Raw genomic sequence first — 13450 nt, 5'->3', positions numbered from 1 at the left:
TAATGTCGTATGTATGTATTCGTATGTTAAACTATTTAGGGAATTCCCAATAGTGCAATGCACCCCCACGAACTTAAGTAACGTTGTTAACAAAGCACTTCGAACAATTAATTAAAATTCATTGATGAGGAACATTGCAAGTTATATGTAACCAATTTAATGATTGTCTTTGTACACAATTTCATATAATTAATAAGCAACTACTGTTCAACTTTACCAGTTTTCTTCCATTGTTAACAGTTATGGATTGTCTTCGAACTACCATAATTAAAAACATTTTTGTTCCAGGCTGGCAAGCAGTGTCCAAGCATGTACAAGGACGTCTACTACAAGGCGAACAGTTGGAAACAGCATTGAAGTTGGTGATTGAGTGTGCAGTGTGAGATCGAACATTTCCAAAAAAAAAGTGTACAAAACTTTAATTGCATATCGTTGATATATCAAAGTAATGGTGCGACCAAAACTGTTCTAGTGAAAATTTTTAAAGGGAAATATAAAAATTAAAACATATCATCGTATTTTGCAAATAAATATACATATGATGTATGACTGAATTATAAATAATGTGTATATTAATAATGGGAGTCGATGGGGGAGAAATGATAGTGAACTGGATAAAATTGTGAATCTGTCTCATCCAACTTTTTTTCCATAATCATTATATTTAAGAAAAATATAAAATAGTTGAATCATAAGTATAGTGGATTCTATGTACGTAATAAAAGTGTAAATAAAAACCAGATCATTATTAATTTTTCTCACTCTGACAGCTAAAATAGAGATGCTTTAATTTAGAATAGTGAAACTCTAGATAGAGTCATGTTTCTTTTTGTTAAACGATTAAATGAAATGGTTTCGTTTAAGGCCTAAATGACGCTAATTTTCATAAACTGATTCCTGTTAGAATATTTTAGTATAACCTATGTAACTTAGCATAGCGTTTTTATATATGATTTATGTAACCGTTAAAACGATATGGAAAACGATGCTTAAAATTTGTAATTTATTTTTGTTCAATGGTTTTTCAATAAAAAATTTTATTCTATACACCGTCTCTTATTCAAGCCGCCAAAAAGACAGTCCGCAATATGCCTAATACGATACGTAGCTACGTAATTGGACCATATTGAAAATTATGTGCAAAATCCAAGACCGAATCCCAACGAATGGATTTCCGATAGGAAAGGTGATTCTCTCGCGTTTTATTTTCGCAAATCTACATTCGCACTACATTTCGGACCCAACGACATTTACATATCGGCGTATTTTACATACATTCGCCGCTGATTAACGTAAACATTTTTTGTCTGTTGTTTAATTTTAATGAAGCTCGATCTGATGCTCCTATTTTTCAATTCCGAATATAAACTGATCGGCAAGTTGTACAGTTTTTTCATTTGATATTGGACGTATTGAATTTTTTTGTTACAGCAATGAGAGTATTAAAAACATCTGATTCTAATCTTGAAAAATAAATTGGAATATTTGGAACTAATTATTAAAATAAATACATCAATAAAATATACACAAAAAAGTAAAAAATAAGTTAATTAAACATATTAATTAATCATAATGAAATAATACTTTTAAAAAATATTTTTAAATAATATTAAAAATTGTCAAAACTTATAAATAGAAGTTTAACTTCAAATATCTTAAGAAAAACAAAGAAATTAATTAAAAAATACATTTTATTGATGATGATAATCGAAACAATTAAATATTATTGTTACTAAACACATTACCACATTTATATATATTAAAATATGCCAATTTAGCAGAGTGTTGATTATATTGAGGTTATCAAAAGAATAATAATACATTATATTAAGTAATATTTCTCATTGTTCAATAACCTTATTTCCAATAATCCAGAACGTTAAATATTATTGATATAAAACACATTTTTTATGAAATACATAATTCAATTTTGCATTGGGAAGATTAGAATAGGTTAGATCGATGATTTTTAACAATATGAAATAACATAATTTATACAAAGAATAAACCATTAATTAATAGTACATACGCACATACATAATTATTTAAAATATATTAAAGATATATATATATATATATATATATATATATATATATATATATATTTAATTTTTTTTTTTTTAATAATTATCGGAACCTCTTCGAATATTTAATAAAAAGTATATTTTATTAAATAAAAAATATAATTTATTATGTATTCTCAGTTTCAATAATTTAAATTGTTAAATAGTATAATATTGTTTTTAAAATTTCTACGTAATCCAAAATTTATATAATATAATATATACAGATTAAAAAAATAATAATTTTTAAAAAGTTATAAAATATTTTAATTTTTAAAAAGTTGTAAAATATTTATTTATTAATTTCATAGGAGAAATATAAAAATAACGAAGATTAAAGTGTTTAATAAGAACTGCAGCGTATTATTGATATAAAAATATATTATCCTATTTTAGCATAGGATAGGTTAGAATAGGTTAGATCAGATGATTCTTAACTATGTCATTGACATTCAAAAAGATGTTTTATCAAAAAAATATATATTAAAAGTATTTTTAAATATATTAAACTATAATATTACAAAAAATGATAACCCTTTGATAATAATCTGAAAATATTGGAATAGAAATGTAAATAAATTAAGAATATATCAATTAAACTTTAAAAATATGGAATAACATAATTTACACAAAAAATAAGCCAAAACCTCTTTAAATATTGAATAAAATTAAAGATAAATAAAAAATATTTGAATGATTTTAAAACTTCCAAGTCCAACATTTCAAATTAAAATTTTAATTTAACCAATATTATGTTTGATTGGGTTGTAAAATATTCATTTTTTAATTATACAGGAGAAACATAAAAATAACGAAGATTTAAGTATTTAATAAAAACTAAGATGTCAAATAAAATCATTTTTATTGGACAATAATTGTAATCCTTCAATTATAATATTTTTCGTTTTGGGTAATAAAACAAAAGTAATTTGGGGTAGTACTATTAATTATAAAAATATATTTCCTTTAGATGTCTGTACATGAGGACGTAAAACGTAACCGGAACTTTAATGGGACCGATTCAATTAAAATGCCAGTTAAGAAAACTATTTCCTTCATATACGCTAACAAAGGAGGATTGTCTGATGAAAAATGAAATTCCTGCGAGCCGTTTCGACAGTCTTTCTCATTCGATTTACAATAATAAAATATAAAGTTTCCTGAAATGAAATAATGTGACTAGTTTAGAGGGCGAAATATGACAATGGTTTAGAAGACTCAACAGAGTGTAAATGATTTAGAAATGAAAATGCATTCAGGCCATGAGTTATGAGATATGGGTGTCACCGGCTCTCCCATCCCGTTCAATGTATTGGATTTTATTGAATTCTTCGATTTGTGTATGTGACTTCCCTTGATTTATTATATTTTCAATAGGACGCCGCCGTCGGTTATATAATTATTTTTCGTTTAATTTATGTGCTTTTGTGTTTAGGTGCCGATTTCAAAACCAAATCGGCTGCCCTATTTCCATTCTGTGAACGAATGAATGTGTATAAATATTGATCGACCATTAATATCTTTTTTTTTGAAATTATAAAACATACTTTCTTCTCGCCTATTTGGGATTCAAACAGTTTTTAATTAAAGTGTTACTCCAAGTAATTAAAAATACATGCATTTTACACAACATAAAACATCTTTAATTATAGTTAATATGGTGTGATAAATGTGACTTTCACCCAACAAACTTAAGATAGGTGAGAAAAGTTTTATTCATTTTTATTATTCATGAAAGTGTAGCAAGCTTGACTGCTGGTAATGTGTAAATAAAATAAAACCACCATAATATTAAATGTTCAAATATACTTTTGCACTTAACTGTCGCATATATATTGATGTTTATAACAAATTAATTAAAGTTAGATAGCATTTTCGTTCGCAGGACGTCTTGAAGACGTAATTTACTATATATGGAGTCGTTATTTACGCTGTAAATGTCACAGATAAGTATGAGCAAGAAACTAATTCATAAAGCTGGAGAGAACCGTGACCGTAATAAAGTTTTTTATGCCCCGGAATAAATCAAAATGGTCATGAAAAAATATAGTAGACGTTTTCATTATCGGAATACTGTCCACACCTATGTTTAGGGCGGGTTTATTGCCCAAATAAAATGTGTGATTTTCTTTCAACATATAAAAAATACTGTTTGGCTTCATTACCGGTTATTAAAACGTTTCAATACGCGGCTTTTTATGCGCACATTATAAAAAACCGAAAAGCCATTTTCGCGATATTTTAAAACGATATTAAAAGCCGAGTGAGGAGTGACAAGAGTCTGAAGGGAGGCACATGAAAGTGAATAGCGGAAAAAATATGTTTAAGAATATATGTTGAGTAGACGTCTGCGTAAATTTATTTTATATAAAGTGGAAATCTGGCGTACGTACGCAGGGGATGAGAAATAGAATATTTCCAAAAAGATTCAATTCCAAATCCTTCGCCGGAGCAGCATTGGTAGAAATTAAGAAAGACATCGTTTCATTAAAAAACTCCGTCCGGAAAATAACTTAATAAGTGTCACCATAACGCACAGCATCGGATTTTCTCCGGACGGTCCGGACGGAATGAAAGTCGCGGCACCGGAAAGACGGCAGTTAGTAATAATTATTGTCCGTTTATCTATTAGTTGCTGACACGGTAATCCGTTGCGGTTACGGTATTGTTTATACGTCCTTGGACCGGAACATCTCACTTGTTATAATAACCGGGGCCTAAGCCCGCCGTCTTAAGGTTCACTGTTGTCATAACTTATGCTTAACGTCACGACGGCTGGAAGTATTCCGGCCACCTCAGCTGTCCTCGTCCCCGCATTGTTTATACGGCCATTTGTTATTCTATTTATTTGCGGGAATAAAACGACCGGGACGGGTGTCTCCTGCGGGAAGACTTTTTTCTGTTCTAATGTCCCTGGGAAGTTCGTGGAGTCCGGGGACAATGATACGTGCCGGATTAAACGCCGGCGGTTACTCATATTTACTTACATTTTGTAACACACGTTTATTTTATTACTACCACTGTTTTCATTGTTTAGTTAAAATTTAATTGTGTTAATGTTTTATTATTGAATTTCGTATTAACGCAAATATTTTATTTAATAAGTTTTCTCATAAATCATATTTTAATAATTAAGCTATTGAAAAATAGATGGCAGCAACTCATATTGAATAGTGCTAGGCAATTATATTTACATTATTATTATTTTTTTCAGATTTTCTAGCTTATTTAAAGATCTTATAGATTAAAACAAAATTTAAAATACACTGCTCGAAGAAATTAACGCGCCACCTATAATTTTATAATAAATTTTTCTATTTAAATAAATAATACATTGTACTAAATTTGAAACACTCCCGATTCTGACTTTTAAAAAGATGTGTAAATGTTTTTACAAGTTTTTTTGTTATTTAAAATATATCAACTCTTGTAAATTAGTACAACTATCGTCACTTTATTTGATTAAGACTCAATTATGATGTAGAGAGTCATTTCTTCAACAGTACCTACCGACTGGTGGTGATAACTAATGGGAACCTTAATGCTGAGCATTACATTTTAGATATTCTAGAAGAACATGTCGTGTCCTATACTCCTTTTAAAGGTCTAAATTTTTTACCAATGCAGGATAATACATGACCACATGCATCCCATGTTGTCTGAAATTATCTTTCTGAAGTTGGGGTAAATGCTATGACCTGGACAGCACGCAGCCCAGACCTAAACCCAAGAGAACAAATCTGGGACATTTTTGGGAGACATTTAAGGGACCATTCAAACCATCCGAATAACTTAGAGGATCTGGAGCGTCTTATACTCGAAATTTGGGAAAATTTGGAACAAAATGAGATTCGAACCTAGATTTTGAGTAGGAACAGACATAGTAGAGATGGAAATACTCTATATTAAGTCCAAATTTTTAATTTTTATAATTTTTTTTTAGTAAAAAAGAATATTTTTCAAGGTTTTGTGTATCAATTATAAATAAAAACCTATTTTTAAATAAATATGCGAAGAGTGTATACGCTAATTTTTCCGTTTTCAGAAAATATTAATAATAATCAATTATTATTGGAGTAGTACTTTAATTTCTTGGAAAAGTGTATATTCGAATTAAAATTGATAAAAATTAACAAATAAAAATATTATTAATATAAAATATTCTGTGTATACAAAACATTATTGTCAATAAAGATGGGAACTCAATTCCAGTTTCCTGAAGCACTGCGCCAGTAAAATAAATTAGCTAGCACTGTGATTGTGTAGAAAAAATTCAATAGAAAATGCCCTCCGTCATTTTTATTAAAATGGGAGGCGGGGGAATGTTTTTCCGATACAGTGTGGAGGAAAAATATATAAGCAAAAAAAGTGTTATAATCTGGAGAAAGCCTATTTAGTTTTACAGTCTTCCACGGCCTGTGTACATGCCCCAGAGAGCCGTAAGTCGCGCAGACTGAATGGAAAAATTGACTACACACATAAGATTGTTGATAGGTGAAAAGAAATTTAGAGGACGCGCGGGCTGTTTTATTATCAAAAAGGGAATCTTCCGTAATAAGAGAACCTAAGGGTAATTACCGGCTCTCTGATGGATTTTCCTGCTGGGTATAAAGCGTTTATTTTTTGAATCCCTCAGCAGTTGGAAATCAAAAGCTCATTTGTGAAACTCGTTGCCGTGAACATGAATGGAATTTTATATGATGTGTAATGTTTTTTAAGGAATTCCGAATTTATTTCCTTATTTCAAACTTGCCAAGATTTAATATCCAGACCAGCGGGTGATCATAAATTATGTTTTTTTTTTCTTCGGTGCTTGCTCGCGATTATAAAACAACTGGCGGGAAATTTTTCCATTGCCTGTTTCTGTTATTGCATCGTTATGAACCGAATTTCAGTTTTATTGTGGAAATGGAGGCGCACCAATAAAACACCTAATTTAATTTCAAATTCAATTACTGTATACATGTTGAATTTTCCTCAGATTGTATAACACCTCAAAAATTATAATATTTGTTAAAGATACATTTTTGAAATTACTATTGTAATTTAGTAAAGGGTATATTGACCTCCACATTATATTAGTAAGATAATCTAAACATTTAAAAATAAATTTCGTTATAATTTTGTACAGACAACGATATAATACATGTCAAATCAATGATTACCAGTCAGTTTTAAAAAAACTATCCACCCAAAATTTTCAATCAAACCGACAATTTTCTTGTTAATATTATTAATAGTACACTCACAACAAGAATGTATCAACACCTCTGGCATCACGACCTGTAAAAATGAAAATCTAAGTGCTCCAATAACTGAGAAGGACTACAATACCTTTCTGGATTTCAGCGAAGGCTCTATAGAAGAGGTCAAGATGGACACATTCAAACAAGTTCCAAGTATTTTAAGTTTGCATTTAGGAGGAAATAAAATTCGGACAATTGAACCTGGAGCATTTAACGGTTTATCCAGGATAACAACTATCGGTTTGTACACTAATAAACTGGAAACGATACCAAACAACGTCTTCACTTGTCTAACATAGAAGGACTTAAGATTGTCCTCGAATAAAATCAGATAAATTGACTCAAACGCTCTTGTATCTTTACGAAACCTTTTAGAATTAAATCTGTCCTTCAATAAACTTATTGTAGTGCCAGAGGTAATTAAATCTTTGAGGAAGTTGAAGAAATTGAGACTGAATAATAATGAAATTGTCACTCTATCGGCTAACAATTTTGGAAACCTTGGGAAATTGCTATATCTAAGAGTGAACAATAATGGCATTTACAGGCTACTAGTGATGCAACTAACATTTTCACCATTCATTGTAACAACTCGATGCAACTGTTAAGGAAAAAATCAATGAAAGGTTATCGAATATATGATAATCTAAACATTTAAAAATAAATTTCCTTATAATTTTGTACAAACTATAAGATACATGTAAAATCAATGATTACCAGTCAGTTTTAAATAAACTATCCAGCCAAAATGATCAAACCGACAATTTTCTTGTTAATATTGTTAATAATACACTCACAACAAAAATGTATCAACATCCATGTCATCACGATGCTGCAAAAATGAAAATCTAAGTGCTCCAATATCTGTGAAGGACTACAAAACCATTCTGTATTTCAGCGAAGGCTTTATGGAAGAAATCAAGGTGGACACATTCAAAGTTCCAAATATTATAATTTTGCATTAGGAGGAAATCAAATTCGGACAATCACTTGTCTAACATTGAAGTTCTTAAGATTGTTCTCGAATAAAATCAGACAAATTGACTCAAACGCTTTTGAATCTTTACGAAACCTTTTGGAATTAAATCTGTCCTTCAATGATCTCACAGTAGTGCCAAAGGCAATTAAATCTTTGAGGAAGTTGAAGAAATTGAGACTGAATAATAATAAAATTGTCACTCTGTCAGTTAACAGTTTTGGAAACCTTGGAAAATTGCTGTATCTAAATGTGGACATTAATGGCATAACGAACTTACACAGTCACAGTTTTCAAAATCTGGTCAAACTAAAAGAGATGGATTTAAGTGGTAACTATTTGTCTTCTTTGGACACCCAATCAATAACAACAGATTTGAAGTCCTTGAAAAAAATCAGATTAGATATAAATTCATTCGAGTGTGATGCTTTGAAAAGAATTGTGATGGACTTCCAGCAGTAAAACGTAAAAATCCATTGGGTCACAATGGAATGATTTACAAAAATTGAACTCAATAGAGTACAAAATATTGTATTTAATAAATAATTTTGAATGAACTAAAAGTGCATTAATTTAGAGTTTAAACTAAGTTATTTTTTCTTTATATATGTATCAGCTTAAACTTTATAATTCATCACTTCTTAATGACTCATTTAAATTTCCATAGCGATGAGATAATTTAAAAAGAAAACCGTGGTAATTAAAACAATCTTATCAGTAATTCGCAGAGGAATGCGATACAATTTTGGAAATTGTATCGACATCATTATTAAATCATTGAATTAACTTCATAAATTCAATCAAGTCAATCATTCGTTCTCCACGCTCAAACTAATATATGTATCAATCGATAATCAATTACATGCATTCTGATGTAGGTTTGTAGTCCATTTACAGGCAAAAAACATTTTCACCATTCTTTCTAACAATTCGATGTAACTGCTTTTTCAGTTCACTGAACACGTTAAGGAAAAAATCAATGAAGAGTTATCGAAAATGTTTTATCACACTGATTAATATAATAAAAACTACTTGTATATACAATTTCTACCAAGTTATAAATAAATATACATCCAGACATAAATTTGAAGTTTAAATTGTCATGGAAACTGTGATAATTACTAACAAGTTTCCCCGAGTCAAAATCACACCAACGCAAACTTAAATTTCTTCCAAATGAAGCTTACTAAAACACACTTTCGAATTATTTTAATAAAAAATGGCAATTGTAATTTAGTAGACGGTATAATGACCTCCATATTATATTAATATGATAACCTAAACATTTAAAAACAAATTTAATTGGGGCTTTTATACAAACAACGATAAGATACATGTCAAGTCAATGTTTACCAGTCAGTTTCAAATAAACTATCCAGCCAAAATGATCAAGCCTACAATTTTCTTGTTAATATTATTAATAATACACTCACAACAAGAATGTATCAACACCCCTGGCGTCACGACCTGCAAACATGAAAAACTAAGTGCCCCAATCACTGTGAAGGACTACAATAATTTACTGGATTTCAGCAAAGGCTCCATAGAAGAAATCAAAGTGGACACATTCAAAAAAGTTCCAAATATTTTAAGTTTGTATTTAGGAGCAAATAAAATTCGGACAATACAACCTGGAGCATTGAACGGTTTGTCCAAGATAACAACTATCAGTTTGCAGTCTAATCAATTGGAAACGATACAAAACAACGTCTTCACTTGTCCAACATTGAAGGAGTTAAGTTTGTCCTTGAATAAGATCAGACAAATTGACTCAGCCGCTTTTGTAACTTTACAAAACCTTTTGGAGTTAGATCTGTCCTTCAATAAACTTACAGCAGTGCCAGAGGCAATTAAATCTTTGAGCAAGTTGGAGAAATTGAGACTGGATGAAAATAAAATTGTCACTCTGTCGGCTAACAGTTTTGGAAATCTTGGAAAGTTGCTAAATCTGAGGCTGAACAATAATGGCATAACGAACTTACACAGTCACAGTCTCCAAAATCTGATCAAGCTAGAAGATTTGGATTTGAGAGCTAACTATTTGTCTTCTTTGGACACCCAATCACTGACAACAGATTTGAAGTCCTTGAAAGTAATCAGGTTAAATATAAATTCATTCAAGTGTGGCGATTTGAGGAAAATTGTGGAGGGTTTTGAAAAGAAGAATGTCGAAGTTCCAGGAGGGACAAGTAAAAATCCAGTGACTTACAAAGGAATGACTTGCAAGAACTGAAATGTATTTTGTATTCAATAAATAATTTTGAATGAACTAAAAGTGCATTAATTTAGACTTAAAACTAAGTTGATTTTTCTTTGTATAAGTATCAGGGTTTATGATTTATTACTTCTTAATGACTCATTTAAATTTCCATAACGGTGAGATAATTTAAAAAGAAAACCCCGGTAATTAAAACAACCTTATCAGTAATCCACAGAGGAATGCGATACAATTTTGGAAACGCGCATGAATCAACATCATTATTAAATCATTGAATTAACTACATAAATTCAATCAAGTCAATCATTCGTTCCCCACGCTCAAACTAATATATGTATCAATCGATAATCAATTACATGCATTCTGATGTAGGTTTGTAGTCCATTTACAGGCTACTAGTGATGCAAAAACATTTTCTCCATTTACTGTAACAATTCGATGTAACTGTTTTTTCAGTTTTTTTAGCACACAGATTAACATAATAAAAACTAGTTGTATATACAATTTCTACCAAGTTAATGAAGTAACATCCAGCCTTAAATTTGAAATTTAAATTGTCATGGAAACTGTGATAATTACTAATAAGTTTCCCCGAGTCGAGATCACACCAACGCAAGCTTAAATTTCTTCCAAATGAAGAAGCTTTATAAGCTTACTAAACGTGGTGTTTATTACCTTAGATTTATTCGCGAGCTTTCTTTAATTCGACTTCATTTAACTTTATGCCATGGTTTAAATTAAAAGCAACTAGTCTCAGTCCAGGGAATGCATTAAAAATGAGTTTTTTTTTTCAGGGGGTGTTCTAATCGTGTTGGATTTAATTTAAAATAAAAAGGTTATTTTAACCTTTAAAGGTGAATTAAAAAACAGAACGTGATTTGTCCATCATTTGTTACAATTTATGATGAAACAGAAAAAAATCTTGTCTTTAGGCTAACACGTATTAAAAAATGTAGGCCAGATTTCCAGGGGATTTTATATAGACGTGAAAGGAAAGCTTTATCTCCAAATACAGATCTGAAGATCGTATATATAAGGGTATATTTCTATCATAATTCAGGATTACAATCCTGCCAACTTTATTTACAGCCTGAAAATTTTAATGTCGCACAGATGTTAGTTTTCGTTCTCGAAGGAAAAAATCTGTCACATAAATTTCTTTTCGGAGGATATCAAATTTTACTACTGCGCCATTATTCAAATATAATTATTATTTTAATTTACTTCCCGAACAAATGCAATAAAAGGCGAAATTAAAAACATTATGGGACGACGGTGGAGTGCTATTTTCTTTCGAATTAATCCATCGAATTTTATAAGGGTTTAATTTTACTAGCATTAAGTTTATATTAAACGCTTTTTAAGAATATTTTAGTGTTATTATAAAGCTTAAAAATTTGATTAATCGCCTTAAGTTACTTTTATATAATGTTATAAAATATATTTTAAGGAATTTAGTGGTGGCCTCGAGTCAGTACACAAGTTTGTACATATTTTATAATTGTTTTTACTTAAAACACTGAAAAATAAATTTCAAATCTAAATGGGGTAATGTTTAATCCTTTCGTACTACCTAATGTTAATTTCATTTTATTTATTATCATAATATATTTTATATTTAATATGTTTATAAAATGATTAAAGTTAAAATTGAAACAAAAACCTATAATAAATTTTTTCAAAAAAATAAAATTCAGTTTTATTATATAGTTTATTAATATGTTTCCATCTATTAAATAAAAATTCAAGGTTTCCATAAATTATTCATTGATGTCATTTTCAAATACACTGTTCCAAGAAATTAACCCAAAATTTGGAAGAATTTGGACTAAAATGAAATTCAAACCCAGATTTTTCATATGAACAGAAAATGTGAGGCTTTGATCCATAATAGAAATGGAAATACCCAATATTAAGTTCAAATTTTTATTTTTTATAAACATTTTTGTAACAATTATAAATAAAACCTATTTTTAAATACAAAAAGTGTGTACACTTTCAGAAAATATTAATAATTATTATTATTGGTGTGGTGTGTTAGTTTCTTGGAACAACTTACATTTATAACCTTTGTTAAAAAAGGTTTTGAACTATTTGTTGTGAAAAATTTTATGTTAATTTAAATAATTTTTGTATTAAACACACAAATACACAAAATGAACAGTATAAAATTAATAAAACACGTTAACAACCATTTTCGGGACATAAATTCTTAATTAATCAATTAACCCGATCAGCCAAACCACAATACAATATAATTCCTGGTGTTAATTGATGAAATAACCCCGTTGCAATTAAATCAATTCAAATATAATCCAACCACAACTATGACACGCAATAGTTTGGTTACATTAAATCATTATTAGCGGTTTTATAGACATGTGCATACTCGTATATACGTTCGGTCGTACTTTAATTTCCTGTTTTGTGATCCCATTAAAGTTTGTGTATATTCGGATTTGACGTCATTGTGCGATTGATTCCGTCCACTAGTCATTTCCGGTTGATTTCGCAACATTGGCTCGTCTGAAACCAATTTCAAACTTGTCCCATTCGGCCGGCATAAAGCAGTCTTTTTCTTTTAATTCTGACGAATCGGGGGCCGCGATCCTCGACGAAAACTAAATCAATCTGCCCCTAACGATCGTACAACGAAAAATCCATCCCCATTATATTTATTATTTAGATGAAATGCAAAATGATCAGTCGCGAAATCGGATCAGCCCCTCAACCAGTTACGCCCCATCTAATATACGGTTACAAGCTGAATGTGATACTTTAATATCTGTCGGTTTATTATTGTTCACATAAAGTAAATTTCGCCCTTAGGTAAAACTAATAATTAGCCGTGTTCGGTGGGAGCACGAGAAATGGGATAACAATAAGAAGTAAAACTCAGTGGGCGAGTAAATAGTTAATGTTGTGTATTTAGTAATTTATATCTGTT

General features: G+C 29.7%; 2 protein-coding genes across 2 annotated transcripts in view; both read left to right on the top strand.

Moving 5' to 3' along the window:
- The window catches only part of LOC109595441 (carbonic anhydrase-related protein 10), a 171738-nt gene extending 170693 nt beyond the window's left edge, over positions 1-1045 (top strand). Inside the window, exon 10 of the mRNA XM_020010789.2 lies at positions 289-1045. Coding sequence (XP_019866348.1) covers positions 289-357 — 69 coding nt within the window. The 3' untranslated portion in view covers positions 358-1045. The remainder of the gene's footprint in view (positions 1-288) is intronic.
- An 8624-nt stretch (positions 1046-9669) lies between these two features.
- On the top strand, positions 9670-10518 carry LOC109595423 (leucine-rich repeat and immunoglobulin-like domain-containing nogo receptor-interacting protein 1). Its single transcript, XM_020010771.2, has one exon. It carries the CDS (start codon positions 9670-9672, stop codon positions 10516-10518), a length of 849 nt encoding a protein of 282 aa, XP_019866330.2.
- The last annotated feature ends 2932 nt before the right edge of the window (positions 10519-13450 follow it).

This window comes from Aethina tumida, chromosome 7 (genome assembly GCF_024364675.1).
Source record: "Aethina tumida isolate Nest 87 chromosome 7, icAetTumi1.1, whole genome shotgun sequence".
NCBI lineage: Eukaryota > Metazoa > Arthropoda > Insecta > Coleoptera > Nitidulidae > Aethina > Aethina tumida.
The sequence above is the reverse complement of the archived record's forward strand: the minus strand, read 5'-3'. Positions and strand labels throughout refer to the sequence as shown.